The sequence below is a fragment of the Tauraco erythrolophus genome, chromosome 6 (assembly GCF_009769465.1).
Source record: "Tauraco erythrolophus isolate bTauEry1 chromosome 6, bTauEry1.pri, whole genome shotgun sequence".
Classification (NCBI taxonomy): Eukaryota; Metazoa; Chordata; class Aves; order Musophagiformes; family Musophagidae; genus Tauraco; species Tauraco erythrolophus.
In genome coordinates, this window is record NC_141470.1 from 31,186,425 (window position 1) to 31,209,071 (window position 22,647).

General features: G+C 38.6%; 1 protein-coding gene across 1 annotated transcript in view; it reads right to left on the minus strand.

Annotated features, from left to right (window-relative positions):
- The window catches only part of LOC104383246 (cytosolic phospholipase A2 epsilon), a 34,346-nt gene that overhangs the window by 7,565 nt on the left and 4,134 nt on the right, over positions 1–22,647 (minus strand). Inside the window, exons 3-13 of the mRNA XM_086613674.1 lie at positions 20,756–20,828; positions 16,450–16,586; positions 15,604–15,735; positions 14,910–14,950; positions 7,375–7,417; positions 6,719–6,782; positions 4,959–5,101; positions 4,717–4,806; positions 3,954–3,991; positions 2,160–2,295; positions 57–193 (exon numbers count right to left, since the gene is read on the minus strand). Of these exons, the coding sequence (XP_086469800.1) occupies positions 57–193; positions 2,160–2,295; positions 3,954–3,991; positions 4,717–4,806; positions 4,959–5,101; positions 6,719–6,782; positions 7,375–7,417; positions 14,910–14,950; positions 15,604–15,735; positions 16,450–16,586; positions 20,756–20,828 (1,034 nt within the window). The remainder of the gene's footprint in view (positions 1–56; positions 194–2,159; positions 2,296–3,953; positions 3,992–4,716; positions 4,807–4,958; positions 5,102–6,718; positions 6,783–7,374; positions 7,418–14,909; positions 14,951–15,603; positions 15,736–16,449; positions 16,587–20,755; positions 20,829–22,647) is intronic.

Consider the following 22,647-nt stretch of genomic DNA (forward strand, 5'->3'; position numbering starts at 1 on the left):
TCAACAGCATTAAGCAAAGAGAGTCCAAATATAAACCTCGTTTGGGTCATTCTCACCATGTGGTCCCCGATAAACCACCAATGTAGGAAATGCAGTCTAACAGATTGAGTTTCTGGAGACCCAGCAGGCTGCCATACATCGCTGTCAGCGATCTCGTCCCTCCACCAGTTGTCGTGATGGCCACCACCGGCACCTGTTCAGCACAGGAAGGCAGAAGGAGCGAAAGCCACGTGTGTATTAGAGACAAGCAATCCTTCTCACTGCAGAAATCAGATAATAGGTTACAGGCATTGATATTAGCAGTGATGATACTTTGTGCAAAAAGGATGTGATTGTTGCAAAAGGCTTCTGTTGCCACCACCTGACTGATAGGAGAAGGAAGGCAGGCTTTTATCTTACCCACTCAGATCAGGTAGGCAGGAGGCTGTTTACTTAATATATAATTGGAAATCAACCTCATCACCCTGGAATTCTTCTCAAAGTGTATTATTAGAAGCCATCATAGAAAATACAGGATTTACCATGCCAGAGCAGATCAGGGACCTGTGATTCTGACTCTAACAATGACCAGCGTCTCAGAAGAATGAACAGCACCCTGTAATCAGCCAGACCACACAATAGCTGAAGCCTTCCTGGCCTCAGGCCACTAATTACTTTATGTCCTGAAGCACAGTCATTGTTAGGACTCCCCTCTCCCCAAGGTCCAAATGTAATTGAAGAGACAGACTATTCTTCTCTAAATCTTTTCCTGATGAAGTACACTCTTTGCTTCCGTTAGTATCTTGAGTTGTGTGGATGCCTACATGCTCTATGGAAAATGTCTATTTATACTATAATAAATACTATAGAAGTATTAGCTTCTAATTTCATCAAGCAATCTGCTGTTCTAAAGTCAATGAATAGAGCGTGAAGCAAATATTTCTCCTACTCTATGAAATTTAAAAATCCCATGAAAGAGATGTTCTTCCTACCGTAAACTTGAAAAGAAATTAAAATTAAGAAATTTTATAAAACAATAATGAGGAAAAATCTGATTATCTTAACTAAAATTAGAATCATTTCCAAAGGTTAAATTTTGGGGTTTACGTTTTCTAACCTTTTCATTACGAATTAAAATTCTAATGATAATTATATAATATATTTTGTTGTTCAAATGTAAGTCAGTTAACAAGGTAGAGGGGATTTTTTCCACAATTTTCAAGTTAAATACATGAATAGGAGAACCAGAGTAATTAGACCTTTTCAGAAAACGGCTTTAGTATTACCATTTTGGTCTTACCACCTCCATCACTTTTCTACGTGTCGGGAAACTCTTAGACAGCTATGGAAAAATATTCTTTCCTGCTTTCTTGAAACCTTTATTTCCTATATTATTCTCTGCTCTAAAATCCAGAATATGATTTTTTTTTTTCAATCTGTACCTTATCCATATCCACAGCACTATTTCTTTTAATTGTCAGGTGAAGAGGATTCTTCCTGTTGGTATGTTTGTACTTTTCTGATTTTCAACAACCCAGCTAGGCATAAGCAGTTACAAAACTTATGACTGAATTATGGAGGCAGAAGCAGGGGCTAGAGTGATAAAGCTACACTTTTAATCAGCTATTTCATTTATACAACTCAACAGTCCTGTAAGATTCACTCTTCTCTTCTGGCTAGACAGTATTATTCTACTAGTCAGTTTTCCCAACAATACGTCTTTTCTGCTGCAGAAACTACTCAAAGTATTTTTATTCAGATGTCTGTGTGAAAATTTTTGCTTGCTCCCCCCAAAATCCTTTAGAAATGCCATGACCACCACCATGCCTTTGTTACTGAGCTAAGGCACACTATTTCCCAGGGAGTCTCTCCCAGCTGTTCCATGTCTGTCCACTATAAATTTTCCTCCTGAGACCCATGAGCAATATCAAGAATAAACAGGAATGGGTTGAATTGAGGAGCTGTTGAGAAGTTTTGGGGGTTGTAAATGTATCATCCTGCCTTCCCTGCTCTGCTGTATGAACCAGCTACTTCTCTTCTTGCTCATCTCTTGCCCTAGGTGGCCAGGCCTGCTCCAGAACAGTAGAAATAATTAAACTGGTTTTTATTTGTGGTTTCAATTTGTGAGCCAAGCCCCGATTCCCAGACAGGAGTTGCTACCAGCAACTGTATCTGCTTGCCTCGTGCTCTTTCAGATCCTCCTCCAGACAAAGAACCTTTTTCAGAGCAGCAGCAACGTATTTCTTCCTTTTCTGGAGGAAGTCCTGCTCCTCCGTGCACAGGCTAAATCCTAAGCGCACATCCAGGTCTCCTGAGCTAGAAAAGACAACAGGACAAATCAATGCACATGTCATTTATAGGTGATTCCAAGACCTGTAGGGCAGGTAAGTCAGTAAACTCCACAAATCATCTGTAACGCAAGCTATTTCCAAGTCGATGTATTGATCAAGGAACAGAAGAAAAAGGAGCATTTCTATTGCCAGCAAAGAGTATTAGTGAGGATGAAGAGGAGTTTCGAAGGTCCTTCAGGTGTGAGCACAGGCACAAAGACAAGATGCACAAGCCAGGGAAGGATCACCAAAAGGGCTAGTTCCAGAAGTAATTTTCTTCTGTATCCGTTCCTGTTACCATGACATCCTGGAAAACTCAAATGATGCCACCATCACCTGTTCTCAGGTTTTGATAACTCACTAACAGTGTTTAAAGTGAAGGTCCTAATGAGCTGTGTGATGGAGCTTGAACTGCAGAGCAAGTCCTGCAGCATCACCCCCTGTTCAGCCTCTGTCCTGTGAAACCAGCCTTTCACCTGGCGCTGAACAGATTTCTAGATAAGCATTTGCAAGCTTCATCCTGCAAATACATAAAAATACCTGTCATTTTTTCCATATGGGCAGCCACAATGAATTTTCTCCCTTGAGAAATGTGAAGCACAAGCCAAAAGATTTGCAGAAAAAAGGTACAAAACCAATCAAATAGCAAGTAATGTTTTGTGCCTTCAACAACACAAATACACTTGTTACTAGGAGCACTCAATATTGACCAAATTCTGGGTCACATCACCCTCCAGTGGCAGCAAACTATCCTGAAAATTGCTTTCAGTAATATTTCACAAACATGAATGCTTCAAGGGTTAATGTTCTCTGTGCTCTAGCAAATTTAGCATATCACCATTTCGTTTTGAAAACAGAATAAGGTCAATTGATTTATTTTATAAAAGCGAACAACTTTTTTAGTGGTAGATTAAAATTTCTCTTGCTCACTTACTTTCCCTATAAATCTGTATCTGCTAGATTTACATTTCAATATATTTTGTTATGGGCTGAGACTGAGCAGGTAGCTCTTCTTCCTATGCTCTGAATGTCATCTACACAAACTGCTCCCATGATCTGAAAATCCACCTTGCTTTCCTTCTGTATGTCACCCAATCAATAAGGATGCTGTGAAGAACTATACGACGTTTCAGCTGTACCATAAAACCTCATTGCCTTCCATTTTACCTATCCCTGGTGTGATTCTGTCCCTGCAAGTGGGCTGGCAGAGGTGCAGCTGGTCAGGTCTCGGCTCCCATTCTGCCCCGTGAAGCAGGAGAAGGGGCAGAAGCCAGGCTGCCCTGTGTTTTAATGACTTTGCAAAGTTAGAGGAAATTAATTTATTTCACTCATTACACAGATCTGATTATTGTCATAAATGGGCAACAAAATTAATATATGAGTAGTGTAGTTTTACTCATGTTTAAGAATAGTAGTCATAAAACAGGCTAATTTACTCTGAAGAAACCTACCGAGGCTCATGAACTCATATTGAACTGCATGATCCTGTAACTGCAGCAGAGTTGCACTTACCTGAGGCACCACATGAATACAGAACAAAGCACTAACGTGGTGTGTGTTCATCTCTCCACCTATCATAGGAAAAAACCTAGATAACTAGTTTACAGTAATCCTGGATGATAGGACAAAATGAGGCTATCTTACCATTTCCTTGCTGTCAAGCACAAGTGAAAGGAATGATCCTAGAAATCCAGAAAATAAAGCTAATTACCACCAAATTTTGAAACATTTCTTTCCTTCATGCTCAGGCAAGGCTCATTCAGTAAAAGAGGAGGCTCTCAAATAATAATTCGTATGGCTAAAGACATTATTTTGGTACAATTAATCAGATTCTCACTCTCTGCTCTGGCATCGAAATCTCTCTCATCTAAAAGCCTGTCTGTTTGGGGCAGTTAGTGCCACGAGTTTGCGTGTTACACCACACCGTCTCACAGTGTGCACACTTAGAAGAAGTAACAAGAATGACACAAGTTACCTTATTACAAGAAAAAAAAAAAAATACATACAAAAGCACTCTATCAATATTTAGACAAGTTAGGATTTGAATTAAGCTCGTACTCTGGATTTTTTATTTTTTTTTTTTTAGTTACTAGCCGTTCTGGAATTACCTTAATACCCAAAAAGAAGTTTTGGAATGCATGTGCATATGATTGTCATTTTTGTTCCTTGAAATCACTTAATTCTAATTTTGGGATGCAGGTTTAAATTTTGTATAATTTTAATATTATTATAACTATTAGCACCTTCTTCCTTAAAAGTGAACATGACAGTCTCAATTTTAAACATTTTCAATAAATAGCTGTACAATTTCGCACAGAGATTTTGTTCACTTGGTAACTTTATTTCTTGTAGGCCAATGTTAAGAACATTTTGAAAATATTTATTTCAAAAGGTTTACTGCACTCACCTCTTCTACTATTATTTCCTTCTGCAAAGGGAGTGAATTCAGAGGGAAAGAAAGGACCTCAGATTTCTCTGTTTCATTTTTATCTGCCAGCTGAAACAACATAAAAAGTGGTAGGGATGCACACATGAAAGGTTTATCATCTCCAGAACTTCTCCTTCTAAGAGGGCTAATTCAGTTCACTGGTTCCATTTCTTCCTCTAATTTCATTGAGGTTAATGATAACATACAGAAGGGGAACATACCTCTTCTGGTAATATGACATCCAGTCTTGTCTGGTCATTTATGACGCAGTGAAATACAATGATCCTAAGGCTGGGGTCAGAGTCCAGCAAAATCTTCTGGCTTCCTTCATGGGACCCTTTCACCGTAAACGTAAGCTTTTGACCTAAACATAGAGGCAGGGAACAAAGAGAATTTCAACGATTCCAAGCAAACACACATAACAAATAAAATCCGCTTCTACTCTGCATGCTTTTTGTCTGATTTTCCTTACACCATGATGATTACGTAGAACTTGGGTGGCCAAAACAGACTGAAAACTGATATAAAACATATTGGTGGATTTGTGTAAATCATTAACATACACAAATCACATATTTTCTACATACTGTAGCATGCTATTTGGTAGGTGCTTTCCATGAATAAATAAAACCAAGATTTAGACTTAAAGGAGTGTCAGCTCAAAGGCATTTTGGATTACTCACATTGAATAAGAATGTAATTTATTTGATGTCAGTCTGTTCTGGTTCATTGTGTATGTTTTATTGCATGTTCTGTCTGCTACAAGAGTCAAATGGTTCAAACCCAAAAAACAAGCAGACTACTTGACATATGCCCTTATGTCACTAAGACTGAAACAACCTGTCAACCTTAAGTTTTGTGTTCCTTTCACAGAAAAGTCTTTACGTTTACAGATAGATTGTATGCTGTTCTCTCGCAAGATCAGGACAAAAAGGTATATAATTTTAGATTACTAGCCTTTCCTCCTCATGTTACGTTTCATTTTGAAACTTCCTATAATCAGCTGAGCCATTGCTACCATTTTATTCATAAAAAACAATTTTCTCGTAGTGAGTTATCTTGAAACAGCCACAATTTTTTGAGATTTGCCCCATGAGCAGGTTTACGCAGGTTACTGTTTATTTGAATGAACTTAAAGACTGGTGAAGAGTCCTGCTGTATTTATTGGAGCTACATTTTACAGGCAAAGTCCCGATTTGGTTGTGGTTTGCATTTTGTGCAGATCGTTTTGATACAATTTTGCATTTAAACTTATAGAATCATAGAATGGTTAGGGCTGGAAGGGACCTTCAAAGGTCATCTAGTCCAACCCCCCTGCAAGGAACAGGGATATCTCCAACTAGATCAGGTTGCTCAGGGCCTCATCCAACCTGGCCTTGAACGTCTCCAGGGATGGAGCATCCACCACCTCTCTGGGCAACCTGTTCCAGTGTTCTACAACTCTCATGGTAAAAAAATTTTTTCCTAATATCCAATCTGAATCTACCTCCCTTCTATTTTAAAACCGTTACCCCTTGTCCTATCCTATTTTTGCTCAAACAATCAAAAAAAAAATCTCTTTCAGAACCCTGAATGTGCAGAAACTTTGAACATACTCAAACCCAAATTAAACATATAGGAGAAGATTTCTATATATTAATTCAATTATATGATAATTTTAAAAGAAGATCCAACTTAGTTATAAATTTTCATTTTGAACAACCAATAAACAAAGACAACTAATATAATTTTTTCCAAGTTTTTAATTCTAGTATATAAGGCTCTGTTTCTGCGTCAGTTTAAGATTTGCCTTAGAAATAAATACTTGACTAACTTGAATTTTGACAGATAAAATCTTTCTGCAAGGTGGGGCATGGCAAAAACTGAGTACTATGTGACACAGCTAGAGTAACATGCACAACAGATTATTAATTTTTCAACATCTGTTATAACAACTGAATCACAACACAAAAACAATAGGTTAATGAAGCAATAACCTCACTTGTGGATTGCTGCTTCAATTTCCTTGTATCCACTCTAACCTCCAAACAGGAAACCTCGCGTGCCTGTAGCAAGAGAGGATAAATGATGATTGAGAGAAGTGTAAATGTCATTGCAAGTGATTCATACTGTTCTCAAACAACCCCTACAGTTGATCAATGAGCAACACAATTATTATCTATTACTATGTCTTCAGATAACATGAGCGCAATAGTGACATGGTATTTTTTCTAAATTTGAAAGAGGAACAACTCATGACCTTCTTGAACTCGGAGAGATAGGGAAGTAAAGAAGATGAGGCCTTTTCAAAATGATAGGCGTACTGAAACATGGGCCTTTTCTTATGAGTGTTTTATCACTTTCTTCATTAACTCTTGATAGTTCTAGGTGTAACATGGGAATGTAGGAAATTCAAGTTTATAGAAGAAAATAGGTGGCACATGCATGCTGACAGCAGCCTCACAGCATGCCTTTGCAGAAGGTGGCATCGCACTGGAGTGAGAAAACAGTGATCCTTCGTGCCAGCAACGGAGCCTTTTTCTCAGCAGGACAGTGTGGCTGATAGTGCTGGTTTTGGGACACAGCTCAAAGTTTCCAGAGTTAAAAATAAACATGTTTGTTAGGCAAGCCCAGGAAAGACTAAGAAATATACATTACCACTAGTACTCCATTAGTAATGATGCCATCAGGATAGTCCAGACTGAAAAATAAAATGAAAAATATAATGTCATGGTGGCACAACTCAGATAAATATTTAAGTCTACGAGTTAACACATTAAAAATTTTCCCACTATCGATTTTGACATTTCTGACTTTAACATTCTCACCTGAAAATACTTTGACGCTTTTATCAAGCATAGTTCTAGATTATGAGCCGAGTTGTGAGTTTTTCCGTCCACCCATGTTAGACTATAAAGCTGGGCTTTTACTCCTGTGGTTTTTCGTACTCGTTGTAGTAAACCATGTAATGACTTCTGATACATGACATACCAAGTTTGAGAAGAGCTGGAGGCTGTTACGTCCATCTTGATTGTTTTGATCATTACACAGTGTGACCCAAGGTTTTGTACTTGAAAAGCTACTGCATTTGTCTAGATTTCCACAATTTTCCAAAAATTACCATAACAGCAGAAGAAATTGTACTTACTTTTATAAAGTGATTTGCGAAACGAACATTAGATTTTAATATATCACTATATGTTTTAGATATGTTTCCACTATCCATCTAGGGGCAAAAGCGAGTTCATATACTGCAGATGCCAACTTTTATATTCTCAAATATTTTTCCCTCAGAAAAAAATCAGGCAATGTCTCATTAAGGATATCTTACAATTTACCATTTTATTGAATTGCAGTTGAAAACTCATACAGTATCTCAATAACCCGTATCAGTCCAAAGGGAATACATACATATATAAAATTATAAGGATTCAGCACCAACTCCTCAACCTGCTGCAGGTAGTATGAGCTGTTTATTCAGACTTTGCAAGCTATGAATTATACACTCTAGCGTCCTAGTGATATAGTTGAGATACACATTCCCTCTCAGCTGAAACCAAGCAATATGCTTCCTTTAAAAATCAGATGAATGACATTGTTATGACCCTTTTTAAGAGGTTTATCATAACTATTAGATTTCAGTATAAACACACATGAAAATAGCTTTGTAAAATTTCCCATGACAAAATTCTCCCCAAATTTCAAAGCTCATAAACAGTTTAAAGTTTCATTTCCAAAACAGTATTTTCCTTTAAGAGGCAAATATAAGTTGGCTAAGTACAGGAAAATCTCTTTCAGAACCCTGAATGTGCGGAAGCTTTGTACATACTCAAACCCAAATTAAACATATAGGAGAAGATTTCTATATATTAATTCAATTATATGATAATTTTAAAAGAAGATCCAACTTAGTTATAAATTTTCATTTTGAACAAGCAATAAACAAAGACAACTAATATGATTTTTTCCAAGTTTTTAATTCTAGTATATAAGGCTCTGTTTCTGCGTCAGTTTAAGATTTGCCTTAGAACTAAATACTTGACTAACTTGAATTTTGACAGATAAAATCTTTCTGCAAGGTGGGGCATGGCAAAACTAAGTACTATGCCAACTTTCCAGTTAAAAAAAAAAAAAAAGAAACAACAAACCAACTCCCTCAAAAAAAAAAAAATTCTACACTGGAAAAAAGAATTTTACTTAAGAATTTTGTAGGATTTATTTTTGAAAGTGTATTTTAAAAGAATTCAAAGAACATTGGTCAGGAAAGGGGAAAAAAATACTCAGTGTTTCTACCTGCACACAAGGAAATGGATTTAAATACTGCTCAAGTTTTGTTTCAGACACAAATTTTTGCACTTAATTACTATTTTGTAGTAAAATAGTTGTAACATTACATGACATATAGTGCCCCTATCCTCAAATACTTCATTAAAAAAATTAAGGAATGCAGAGAAACAGCATAGTGGATACTAAAAAATCTCAGCCTGCATAGCCTGGTGAATGAAGGTGGAAAGGCAGGAAACGTGTCTCTTCATGGTGGTAAATATCCAGTAGAGTGTAGTATTATTTGAGATATTGGTATCAGTAAAGTATAAAGTTAGGCTGATAGTTAGAAGGTCCAAGGCATGACCTTTAAACAGGATGGAAGAACCTGCACTGTTGGACAGAACAGCTTGGATGACTCCTGGGAAGAACCAGGACAACGCAGGCCTTAAGCACCAATAGCTGAGATGTCCCTCTTGGAGTGTCACCTCTGTGATCACTGCCGTAAGGAAGCCCAGCTGCTGTCACTTGTTGGTTACTCTCTACACAGCACTTCCAACTTTTGTATCCCAAATTTCAAGGCTTCTGCTAGTCACAGTATAAGACCGATGTTTTTAATTTTTTTTTTTTTTTTTTTTTTTTAACCTGTTGAACCATATACTTGTTTAAGAAGAGCAAGGCACTCACCTTTCTCTGAAGCTTTGGAGATCAGCTGTGGCTAGAAATACAGCTGAACTGGGTGAAGAAAAGCTCTTGCTATTCAGGTTGGTAGGGACCTTTGAGTATTTTGCCTGTCTTTGGAGCACTGAACAACGTTCACTTCTCAGGACTAGCCGGTAAGTTCCCTAATAGCTACTATTAGACAGCTGTCATTACAATATACTAACACTCCTGTCCTCCCCTTCATCGCAGTTTGTGTTTCATGGACTTTTTTCATGCAGACCTCAATTTTAATATGAGAACTGGGAGCTTATTATGGCCTGTGGCAGAGGAAGCCAGGAACAGAGACTCTAGGCATCCTTTTACACTAAATGTCTATTGAAGGGGCGTCTAAGACTGTAGTGGACTCCGTGAACCTGGGGATCAGACTGCTGTCTTCTCTTTTTTAGATCATGCCTGGCTTATAATGAAAAGGGCAATATTGTATGGGAAGTTACGGTCACACATATTCTCATATTACAGTTCGCATTTAGAGTAGACTACTGTGCTCCATTTCACCAGAGAATCTGGATTTTTTGATACCTGTGTACAAAATTTTAGTTCTTTCACGTCAGATCCAGCTTTCCCTTCTTTTAGTAGCTTCTACACAGTGCAGGCTAATTTTCTGAGCTTTCTGATGACTCAAGAGAAGCATGGGGAATGGCACTATTTCAATAAAGGAAGCTGTGTTCACCTCAAAAATTGTTTGATTGTCATCTTTCTCGGCTTAAAACTTTTGTCTTCAGTGCTCCTTGAGGCCCTGTGACTGCCTGTCACAAACTCAAACACGAACAGTACATTTGGCCCCCAAAGGATGGAGACCCAGCTTACTATAAGAGTTTCCTCAGCAGCACCCAAACAAAAGGGCTAACATGATCTGCTGGTGTCCCCTCACACATGGGGGGAAATTTCTCAAAATAACACGGCAGAACTACAGAAAGAAAAAAAGACTTTTATTTTCTAAAAATCATGCTTTTGCCATATTTCAGTAATTTATATTTAACTTTTATACAAATTTTTGTACACCTATTTACATTTATTTGTGTTAAGTGGGCTTTGTTTTAAACATTGTCTTTCACATTTGAAAAAAAAGGAAAAGGGAGGGAGAGCTGAGATGAAAGGTTGTGTAAGAGTGGTCCTTCATTCTTCTAAGAGTTGCTTGAGATGTGTCTCCTCAACTTGGGACACCTGAAAGATAGAAAGAGGACAAAAAGAAGATCAGCAGACCTGGCAAATACCTTGGGGCCCCCTCAGACCTCTCCTTGGAAACTCGAAGTACCTTCTAGTTCATCAGAAGTTTCTTTGTGGCCCTTCCATAACAGGTGTGGGCTTCAGTAGAAGTCAGAGGGCAGAGGGATGTTGAGTGAGCGAAGCCACCTAGTCCAGCGGGACTCCGTCCCTGTAGCAACTCTTAGAGGCTCATGCTGATTCTGAACCCTACCAGTGGAAATACAAGGGAGAAAGCCTGTGTTATCATTGATAATCACCAGAAAATAATACAAAAAGCACTAAAGTATGCAAATCAGCAACCTGTGTACAACGACCTTACCTTTTCTGTACTGCTGCTCAAGGGCAGCAGCCCTCACGCCAGCTGGGCTCGTGTTATTGGCCCATAAAACATCAGATGGGCGTTTGCAATCCCTTGGCTTGGTTGCTGGAGAAAAGGCACTTGGAGGAAGAAGCACACCTTCCTCTCTGTGTTGTTAGGATCAAACATTTGGCCCTCAGTGCCTGCCACAGGTAGCAGCAGCAGAGAGATGAGCATTTGCAAGTACTGCAGGAGTGGTGTGAGGGTGAGGCAAAACTAGAGAGGTATTCGTCTTGCAGTTGCGGAAACCAAGCTACCAAAATGAAGGCTTTCTTCCATTTAAATAAGATATAATGCGAATGAACGCAGGAATCAATTTCATACAGACCACCAGTGTATCACAAATGAATTTTTACAATGTTCTTTGGTAAAGTAACACAAACCACAATTTTGCAATGAGGTCAACAGGCAAACAAAAATAGGAGTGACAAAGCCAGTATTGTAGGTGTGACCCAGGAAACTTTCTTAGCCTGGGGTTATGCTTCATGTGTGATATTATTCATCTGAAATGCTGGAAAGAAAGAACAGGCTAATATAGTAAATCCTGCAGTTCGTAAAGTCTGGAATGAAGATGGGGAAGGAATAAAAATCTACTTCAGATAAATAGTGTCAGACAAAACATGCTGGTGGGAATAATTATTAATTTCAGAGATAAATTGCCATATTTACCCAAAAAATGTATGTTCTCATTGTTCCCATCATAGTATCAGATTTGTAGAAATTGTCCTGAATGGTTAGTGGTACTTCTTGTTAGCACTACGGTTGGCTCTCCCCCTCTGAAAATTATCTCTAGTCTCTGTCTACACTTCTCCCATCCAGCAGTGTCAAAAACCCTTGCCAAAACCTGCTGAGCTTGTTCAGCACAGGAGAGATTGGTTCATAGCTTTCTGGTGACCCATCTGTTTCAGTTCAGTCTTTTAGACTTTCTCACAGCTCTTTATTTTCTCACAAGTAATGCAATCTATCCTCTCCAACTCCAGTGTGCAAACCCTTTCTTAATTACTCCTGATATCACACTTTTCTATGTTAAGGGGAAAAAAACAACCCTCTCAATGTTCTACCAAGATCACAATATTTAATCAATTCAGATGTGCTTACACCTTTATTCCGGGCTTGACTGATGGGCAGAACAGTATTAAGTCACACATATGCAAGAAATGCAAATGAGGGATAATAGGGGAAATGTTTATCCGTCTTCTGACAAGAAGTCCATTTTCCCAGAGAAGCGTCTCCCCTATTCTCAGGCCTGCTGAGACCTCACAGGGACATTCCCTCCCTGCCTGACCTATGACGCTGCAATTTCTTCCCCTTGCATATGGAGTTCTTCAGGCCACAACTATTACATTGGTTATCCAGGTATCACACTATGACTGAAAAAAGCGGATCAGATGTGTTCTTGCTGTAGCAATCGAGCCATGACTGTGATTCTTTTTAAAACCTCTTCCTTGGCACTGCCCAGGTTCCTTTTTGTTTGTACAGTCCAGACCATCTTTTTACCAACCAGTGGAATTCCTACTCAGACAACACCTGCAGAAATTGCTACATTTCTGACTTTATTCTCCAGGAAAAGGCAACTGGCTGCAAGTCCAAGAGAAGAGTTTGACACAGAGACGGTGAGTACGTGCTCTGAGACTAATTCCAGCTTCCATTCCCATATGCAAACCCATTCACGCATAACATCCAAGCCAGACAACCTGCCTGGATCTCCCTCATCAAAAGACAAGATCATCTAGAGTATGATTCTACGTACCAACTCCACACACCATCCTCTAACTTGCTGTCGTGGGTTAGGTTGAACCCCCCCACCACACACACACAGCCGGTCACTCCCCCTCCCCCACCCCCAGGAATGAGGGAGAGAATTAAAGGACAAACGGGAAACCCGTGGGTTGAGATAAGAATGATTTAATACAGATGATTTAATACAGTGTAGGTGCTCACCACCCCCTCGTATGCGAAGCCCGTCTCGTCCCAAAGCTGCAATCCCGGACGAACGCGAGGCCCCGAAATAGAGAGGGGCAGAGGGAGAGAGAGAGAGAGAGAAAAAGAAAGAAAAACAACAGAGCAACAGCGCAGCAAGCGCAAAAGAGCCAAAGCGCAAAAGCCCTTCTTCCCGGCTGACCCTCACTTTTATACTGGGCATGACGCTGCATGATATGGAATACTAATTGGCCAGTTTGGCCCTCAATCTTAAGTTCCACCACAAATCACAAGGGAATTGTGTCCCCCTTGTCCCAGCTATGCTCCCCCCTTATCCCGCCGTGTTTCTGCACTCCGGCACACTGAAAAGTCCTTGGAGTTTCACTTCCAACCACAAACATCAGCTTGCTATCAACATTCTTCTCAGAGTGAGCCTCTGAGTAAAACCAAACACGGAGCTCTTCTAGCTGCTAAAAAACTCTGTCCCAGCTAAAACTAGGACACTTGCAGAGGAAGGAAGACTGTAGACAAGCCATTTGGGACGTCTACTAGAGCTCCCTTCCCCATTGCTGTTACTGATTTTGTGACACTCCTAAGCTGTGATAGGCACCATTTGTCTTGCTATGCTGGGCCTTCTGTCAGTTTTGGTGGACAGTAAACAACAAACAATCCACCCTGGTGAGTTTTCATGAGGAGATTCTGGGACTGCTTTATCTCTGATGGCTTTTTTGCTGTGAACATCGGGAGATCTTTCCTTCTTCATTCATAAGACTGAGCCCTTTCTCCAGCAATTTCCCCTTCTGTCAGGAATAAACACATTATTCAAACTTTCCACCAACATACTATCCTGTGAGGCCTCCTGAAGTGCCCTGAACACCTTGAGAAGGTCCCAGCAGTACCATTCCTTCTCTATGGTTGTTTTAACAATACTTCTAGTCCAATAACATGGATCAAACTGGTAACAGAAATCCTTTCAAGTAACTTGCTCAGAGTCATAAAGCATATTATGAAGACAGACTAGAATACTCGTGATCCTGCATCATACTCCACCCCCCTCCAGACAGAGCAGCAGGCTCCACAGCATGAATTACCGGAAGCAAACCTGTCCCCTAAATAGTCAGACTCCATTAACAGCTTCCAAGTCTACCAAGTGAAGCTCATGCTCCTCCAGTTTACCTCGTTCCTCAGTCCTCAGCCTCCCACAGTGATTTTTGACCCTCTCTTTCTGCAGAATATTTAGCTCCTTTCCCTGCTGGAACTGATACTCAAGTCTACCACAGCTCCCCATGTGTAGCCAGATGAGCTAAATAGATCAACTTATGAGAGAGCATTTTATAACACTGTGGATTTGAAAAGCCAAGATTCGCTAAGAAGAGGTGTCATAAGACATTTATGCTTGGCATTCCTTCTTCTAAGTGTCAAAACTTCCTCAATATTGTAGTTGTCCTCACAGTTCCTCATGTATAGATCCAAAAACAAAGAGAAGAGGAGGAAGTTGGTGCCCAGGAGGTAGCAGTCAAACAGGGCAAAAACGACATTTTCAGATATTTAAAATCTAAAAATACATATTCTGAAATTCCAATTTACTAGACTTGAATGAAAACATGTAGATACTGCTTCCAGAAACTGCATGTTTAAGAAGCACTGTCACATATGAATAAATTTTCCAGACTATTTTTATACTGAATACAACATTTTATATAGAATTTAGGACTCTACTCACGTGTTCTGCAGTGTGAATTCCACTTCCAGCTCCTCACGTACCTGAAGAGATGGGAAAAGGAAGAAAGGTATATTACTTATTTTTCTTCATAGCTGTCATCATACCAGCTTTATAAATAAATAAAATTATATTTTACATATCATTTGTAAAATTTATATTTAGAATAGGACTTAAGAAAATTCACAGAACATAAGAACAATTTAAAAAAAAAACCAAAACACCCTATGGTACCAACTGAAGACACTGAATTTTAAGATACTGAAAAAGCAGTTGTTAAAACTTAAAAAAAAAAAGCCACATAAGCACGTAGACATAGGAACTGCTGTTCTACGAAAACAACCATTATCCAGATTTTAATTCCCAACACAAAAATAATCAGCTGCTTTAATATTATTAGAGTTTAAAGGGGCTGAAAATTCATAACTCATGCTAAGAACCAACAAACATGTCAGAAATATTCAGAATTGAGGTGCCAGGTAATTAGTTCTAGCTGGTTTCATCCTAGATTTTTAGCATAGAGATTTCTTCTTGACAAAAACTATCATGAAGCACTCATACAGAGATTTTAAGTATTTCTTATAATAGCAGCAAAATACAGTTTAAGTAGATTCTTCCTATCATGAAACACTGTAAAATTATACATTTAGATGGAAGGAAAGAATTTGCTTTTGTTTTCACCAAACCAATTGCTCACCTGTGGATTCAGCTGAAACTTCACTCGAACAGTACGTCCTACAGTGAGTTTATCTATGTCAAAGAGAACCGTGCAGAGTTCATCATCCCTGGTAACCGTGTCTTCATCACAGACTTTTAGCTCCAGTACATTCTACAAAAAGAGGTTAAGAATATCATGGAGTTATTTTTATATCTAGGAGCTCCATAAGGAAGGAAAATCTCAATACTAGGTTTTCCTCCCTCCCCTTCCTCCAGTTTTAGTGGAAGAAGGAAAAAGGAGAAAGACAAACAAAAATAAAGGAAAGAGATTGGAGAGTATTAGACTTCGTATTACTGTTAACTGTATGTACACAAAGAAGCAGGTTTGTCTGCCTGGGGAAACAAAAGAAGACAGGCAGGTCATGCAGAACACTCATGAATGTGTGATAAATAACTGTATTAAGTGTTTTTACATTTATTTTATGGCCTTTGGCTCTAAGTGTGTAAAAACAGGCACAGGTACATAAAGAATGTTTAAAGGATTTCCTTTCCTCTGTACCTAGAACTAACTGATCTTACTGTTATTTTTATGTGATCTTTATCTTGGGTTTTACTTGCATTTGTCAAGATCGGGAATAGGATAGTAAGGTCATATTCTGCAGGGCATTTAATTGCTTCTCACTGCTTCAGTATAGTAGATGTTTAAGTAACAAACAGCCAGAACAGAGTAATACCAAGGAGGATATAAGCAACGTTTTTTTCTGAGGAATCTTTAACACCTCCAGTGTTTGGAAAATAGTTATGTACTTATTGGTTTATTGTAGTTTTGCACAATCTACTGACTATCTGCAGACAGCGAATGGTAAAAAACATTTATTTTCACTACCTTGACTCGACGGTCGATCTTATAGCAGAACGCTTCATTCCAGACAGGGTTTTTGCTGTTCCTGATGGTTCTGGTCCGAACCTTCTCGTTTGAAGCAGTAGGCAGCCAGAGTGTCACATAACAATCTGAAAGGGTGACTGCATAACAAGAAGATGAGAAATGATAACATATCCAGAGAAAGAATTACTGCACTGTGCACGTTAACCCTAATAAGACAAAGATAACACAGTAGGGGATTTCTTCCTAAAATATACAGGGTGAAGAGTAAATAATATAATAAACGAAGTATTCACAGGAAAATAGAAACATGCTCACGCATTTGCCGTGCTCATTCCCAATATAAAGTTTCATTTGAAATAGGACTGCACTCCACATGCAGGACAAGTACATCTATCCATTTTGCATTTAGCTACCAGTATATGCCCTCTGCCAAGCGCACTCACATCGGCTCTAGGATGTCTCCTTCGTTGCTCAGGCAACCTCCAATCTGGGCTGCAAAGAGACTTGTTTTCTAGCATTTCCATCCCAGATACTGGACTTTAACTAGCTGAAAGCCTTTATCAAAGTGCTGGCTTAAATGAAGAATGACAGCATTTTTTTCCAAAAAGTAAAGCGTTCCCCAATGAAAGCTGAGAATTTGGATTTCCGAATGTCACAATTTCATATTCATTCATATATTTGATTAAATTTTTAGAAGTTCTGTCTTTCTCAGCAAGTCTTTTGGAAAACAAAATTAGTCTCAGCCTCAGGATTAAGTTACAATTCACCCTATGTCTTCCTACCACTCCGTCTGCAGACTAGAAAAATCTTGCCTTCACTCAAGTCTAGGGAAGCCATAAGTGCCATCAAAGACATAACTCCTTCCACATTCTGACCCCTCATGTTTGGAGGGAGAACTGCCAGGGAGTGAGACTTGCAGAAGCTCGACACTGGCGCTGATGGCCTTTCTGTCATACCTGTAGTGCAATACATGTCCTGCCTATTTCACATTAGCAATGCTTAACCAGTCATCTGGTTCTTACAGCAACCCTGTGAGTCAGAAGAGGTTAAATAATTCAACCCATAGTCAATCTCTGTGTCATGCTCAGAACCTGTGACAGTGTTATTACATCATAGTAAGTGCAATTTTCTTCATGTATTTCCTCTTTATCTTTCAGTAACAATTACAGATTAAGATTTTTTTACCAACCGTATTTCTCCCAAATTATGCTTTTATCATCTTGTTAACCATGATATCACTATCAGGAAAACCTTGATAATGACTGTGGGAAGGAAAGCATTTCCAGAAAGCTCCCTTAGCCAAACCTGATCAGAAGAGCATGACCAATCAGACATTTGGCAGAGGCACAAGTGTAGACAGATGAAAATGTAAATGGTTAATGGTGATTAATGCTAGAGGTTCCATTTTCAAAAAGCTTGAGACACACTGATTAATTACCTCACAGTGGCAATGTAAGGATTAAGCAAATAAATACATTGAGAAAACCTGAATGACTTGCCCAAGATCCCATAATCCTGTCAGTGTCAGGGTCCAAAACAGTCTAGATTTCCCAGCCTATATCCAAATCTATTAAAATTATCTTGCTCTGAAACAACAGTAGGAAGAAAGACTTTTAGAGCATATTTATTTTCCACCAGTAGATAGGAATGTGAGAAACAAAGACCAAGAAGAAAGATTCACTTCAATAAATTCAACACAAACACTTCACTAACAAGAACATACAAAAAAACACCATTGAAATGGGAAACACCAAGGTTTAATCAGAAAACCAGGAAAGCTAAAGTGGAGGAAATAGATGTTAACTCAGCATTGTAACAATAAGCATACTGTTACCATTACAAACAGGTAGAAAAGGTATACTTTCCCATAGTTGAAATTCCAAGGTTTCGAGGAAAACTAACTGAAATGTTTGTATTCTCAAACACCTTTTTAATGCCTCAGAAAAGGTAAAGTCTGCCTGATATATCCTTCTTACTATGGAAAAACGAAATTTTTTTTTTCCACAATAATTTGAGTTTCCTCAGACAAAAAAATCTGCTGACAAAATACTCTTGATGAGAAGTTTTCAAATCTCTCTGCCAGATACACTTTAAACAAAGCCTTGGAAAGCTTAAGTGCTGAATTTGGGGCATCTCAAGGTGTAAAGATATGATATTAATCTGTTCTTGAGACCAGAACTCAAGGGCGTAAGGCAACATGATGCGTCAGAGGTGCCAACAGGCTTCATGAAGAAAGACTGTACGATTCACTGCGGTGAGGAGCGACTGTGAGCAACTCATTCTTGAGAAGGACAGACACAATGAATTGACGCATAAACAGTGACCTGCTGGAGTACACAAATGCACTCGCAATTGTGCATGCAGGTTTGCAGATACAATTGCAGTGATGCATATTTGGCTGATATAAATGACCACTTAGGCATTTTAACATCTGGGTTTTGTTAAATAAAGTCAGTGCATACAATAAGCCCACAAAGTGTGTGTTTCTGCATATTAAATAGGTTTTTAATCTCTAAGAAACACAGAACTTTACATCTTATAAGATGCTCTCACTTTATCTAATGAACCAAATCCTTTTTTCAAAATGACACAGTAAATATCACAAAGTAGTTTGATCATCTGTCATTTCTAGAGTAAAAAATAATAAGACATAAACAGTAAACAAAGCATTCAGTAAATCATAGCAGTTTTTTTAAAGCTGAAAAACAAAAGGAAAAAGATAAATAAGCACAGTAGTATTACATTGTGGAAGATGCAGGAGTAACCCAGAATACCGCAAGTGAGTGCAGCAGAGATTTGTTCCCTGATAGTAAGCATTCAAAATACTGTTGTTAAACACAACTCCCACATGTTCCAACCACGTTCTTCCTGCCAGAAACCATGAAAAAGCAACCTCAGATAAGAAGATAGAGTTTTCCCTCTACGCTTGACTAATTTCATTAGTTGAAATCTCAAAATATAGAGTAGATTAACTAAAATTTACAGCTTTTTTACTAAGAAACTGTGACATGCTGGATGAAATTCTGAGTGTGCCAAAGACATTTAATTTTGAGTGACGTTCAGCAAGATTTGGTGAACATATTGTGGACTTTTCCTCTTTGCTTTACATCTTTCCAATTTATTCTTGTTGTCTTTCAATTTGAATTTTCTTATTCTCTTTTTCTTTATTGTGCTTTTTTTCATGCCTTTCCAACTTCTTTGCACAGACGTGTCACCATTCAAATTTTCTCTTGAAAGTGACTCAGTGGCATAACTGCATTTTGAAAGGCACTTGAACAAGCCCCAGTACACCCAGGAGAGTGGGCTATTGAGGACCCACATCTGCAGAACAGAAGCTATGAGGAAGCTCCTCAAAGAATTGGAAAATTCAAATTTAACCAGTCCCTCCGCTGGGTGAGTCACTGTCACATCTGGGCGGTGAACAAACTGTTCTTTCCACCTATCGCACGTCTCATTCTTCCACTGAGGATTTTCATTTTATATTCACTGCTACACTTGCTCAACAAGCTGATGCCCATTAGTCTGCAGAGGCAGAGAAGGTTACTCATTACAGGGCTTCCACAGTTGTGTATCGCCATATTTCATAGACTTACCTACTGTAGAGACTTCTTCTATCTTGGGCTCTTCTCACTATTAACTCTTGTTCTATGATCTGGCTATGACCTTTTTCTCTTGTAGTCTCTATTTCTAGATATCCTTTTCTCACTTCCCCTCACTATTCCTCACTTAAACACCTTTCAAACTCTCTCAGTATTGTTCTGTTTAATTTTTTCTGACTTGCAAATTGCTCCATTCTCTACGTCAAATAAATTCCCGGGTGCACTGGATTTTATCATTTTTTTCCTGCATGTTTATAAATTCTGTAGAAGTAACGGAACATTTTTTGCTTGTTATTTTCATAGGCTTTCCTACTACTGCTGATTTTACTTTTGCATCACCAGTCTTGTCCTTTCTTCTGTCCAGAAATTCTGTAGGGAATACTCAGGTTTCTTACTCAAAAGTACAAGAATTTTCATCATTTAAAGAGCAGCCCTGATCAGCAACTAAGTCTAATGTCACAAGGGGAGGAAATACATCTCATAGAGTGATGTATGAATGCAAGGGATCAAATGCATCACCTTGCTTGAGTTAGCATCTTTACACTTAAGAGCAGAAAGCAGCACTTCAATATAAAAATAAAAATAATTCTTGCAAGATTGCAGCAACATATCTTTTTATTCCTGCACAATTTAAGAACAATAACTTGGACCAAATATTTTCTTTAAAGAATTAAAAGAAACACCCAATTAATAGTAGAAGTACTCACGCAAGTCTGCCTTCCGGACATTTCTCACTCTTAGTATTTTTACAGTAAGTAAGTTGAAAGGAGATACTGGTGTCTGCATGACAATTCAAAAAAAAAAAAAAGAAAAAAGAAAAAAGACAGCATTGAGATTAATAATATAGTCTATAGTCACAGACTACTGTAATCCTAAAGTTGTAAGGACTTAGATAAAACAAGGCTTTTAAAGTTGAGACAATATCATCTATCAAACCAACTGGAGCAGCTGGAAAAACCATACAAATTTTTGGCACAGAACACTTTTCAGTTCTGAAATAGAAGGAATAGATTTCAAAACCATATACAAATTGAGAGCTGAGCATTTGATTTGATAAAGATCACTTCTAACACTGCTCCATTATTATCACAATAAACACCTCTACAGCACACGCATGGGTGTCCTCGCCTGTTATGCACCACTGCCTGCAATAGAACAGAATGTCTCTGGGACAACAAACACCATCACAGCAGCTGTGCAAGTAGAGCTAAGCGACCACCATGCACCAGCAAAAGCTCCTGCACCAGCACAAGCTCCCATGCACAGCCTAAAAGACTGGAAACCCAGCTGACAGTGACAAAATACTTCTCATGAAGACTCTGATCCATCTCTAATTTTCAGACCTGATCCTTAGTAAAAAGCTACACTCTCTCCAGAGGTGATCTTGGGAATTAACTCACAACTCCACTAGATATCAGGCACCTTGGGCACAGAGATATTAATTATATAATATCTCATAATTTCTATGGCTCATACTAATATGTCTTCATATTCCTCAGGCTATAAATTAACTCTTTCCCTGTTTCACCTTGGAGATAACTACTTAATGTCTTTCTCTCCTTTCCCATGCTAACATCTCCTTTGTTTCATAAGTACCAATTTTCCTTTTAAAAAAACATGTATGTGCAGATATAATTTCTCTCGACACTTGCTTAAAATCGGTATTTAGTTTTGAGTCTACTAATCCTGGTTTAGAACAGAAAAAAGTATTTTGTGCCCAAAAACCTGGCTAATCTATCTACACCAGTTTGTAAGAACAGATATTAACTCTACACATAAACCCTCTCGTTCCTGCATTCGCAGACGTATATACCCTGGCAAAGTTAATACAGTGTCCTAACACAAACATATGGGTTTTATGACTTTGCATCTGAAGTGTCTGTATTAATCATAAGCAGCAAAAGTAAAAACAATGTATTGATGTTAGCTAATAAAATGTACCTTGCTACTATTTCCTTCATACATGCTATATATTTTGCCAGACCGTTTGTCTTTCCAGCTGTAGCACAAGGCTTATCTCGAAGTGTTTCACAACGCTCTGACACAGTGTCAAGAAACTAGAACCATAACATGACATCGAGCACTAACGCAATGCAATGGAGCAGGTCCTTGTTCTCACCAACAAAAACCTCAGGACCTCTGAAAACGCAGCAGAGATGAAGAATGGCCTCCAAGAAACAGCCTGGGTAATCCCTGGCATATCCTCTTGCCCTTCCCTTTGGGTTGGCAAGGGACCTGAAGACGCAGAGTCAAAGGTCAGTGAGACAGCAGCAGGAAGGTTGGAGCAGTCACTTTGGCTCATTTGTTCTACCTTATCTTAACCTGTCCAGACCCTAGCACAGGGAACAGTTTTATGATACACAGTTTGCAGCACTTGAATTGTCAGTTGCAGGACATTTCAGCCCTCTCAAAGAGCGTATCACACCTCTACCTGTTTCATTGACCCAAACATGGCCACAAAGGAGAATTTGGACAGACACACCTTGAAAGAAAAAGGCTAGTTCTTTGGGGAAAACAAGCAAAAAAAAAAAAAAGAAAATTACAGTCTCCAATTAAAAGCAACCAAAAGACATCATGCCCAAACAATATAGTTGAACTG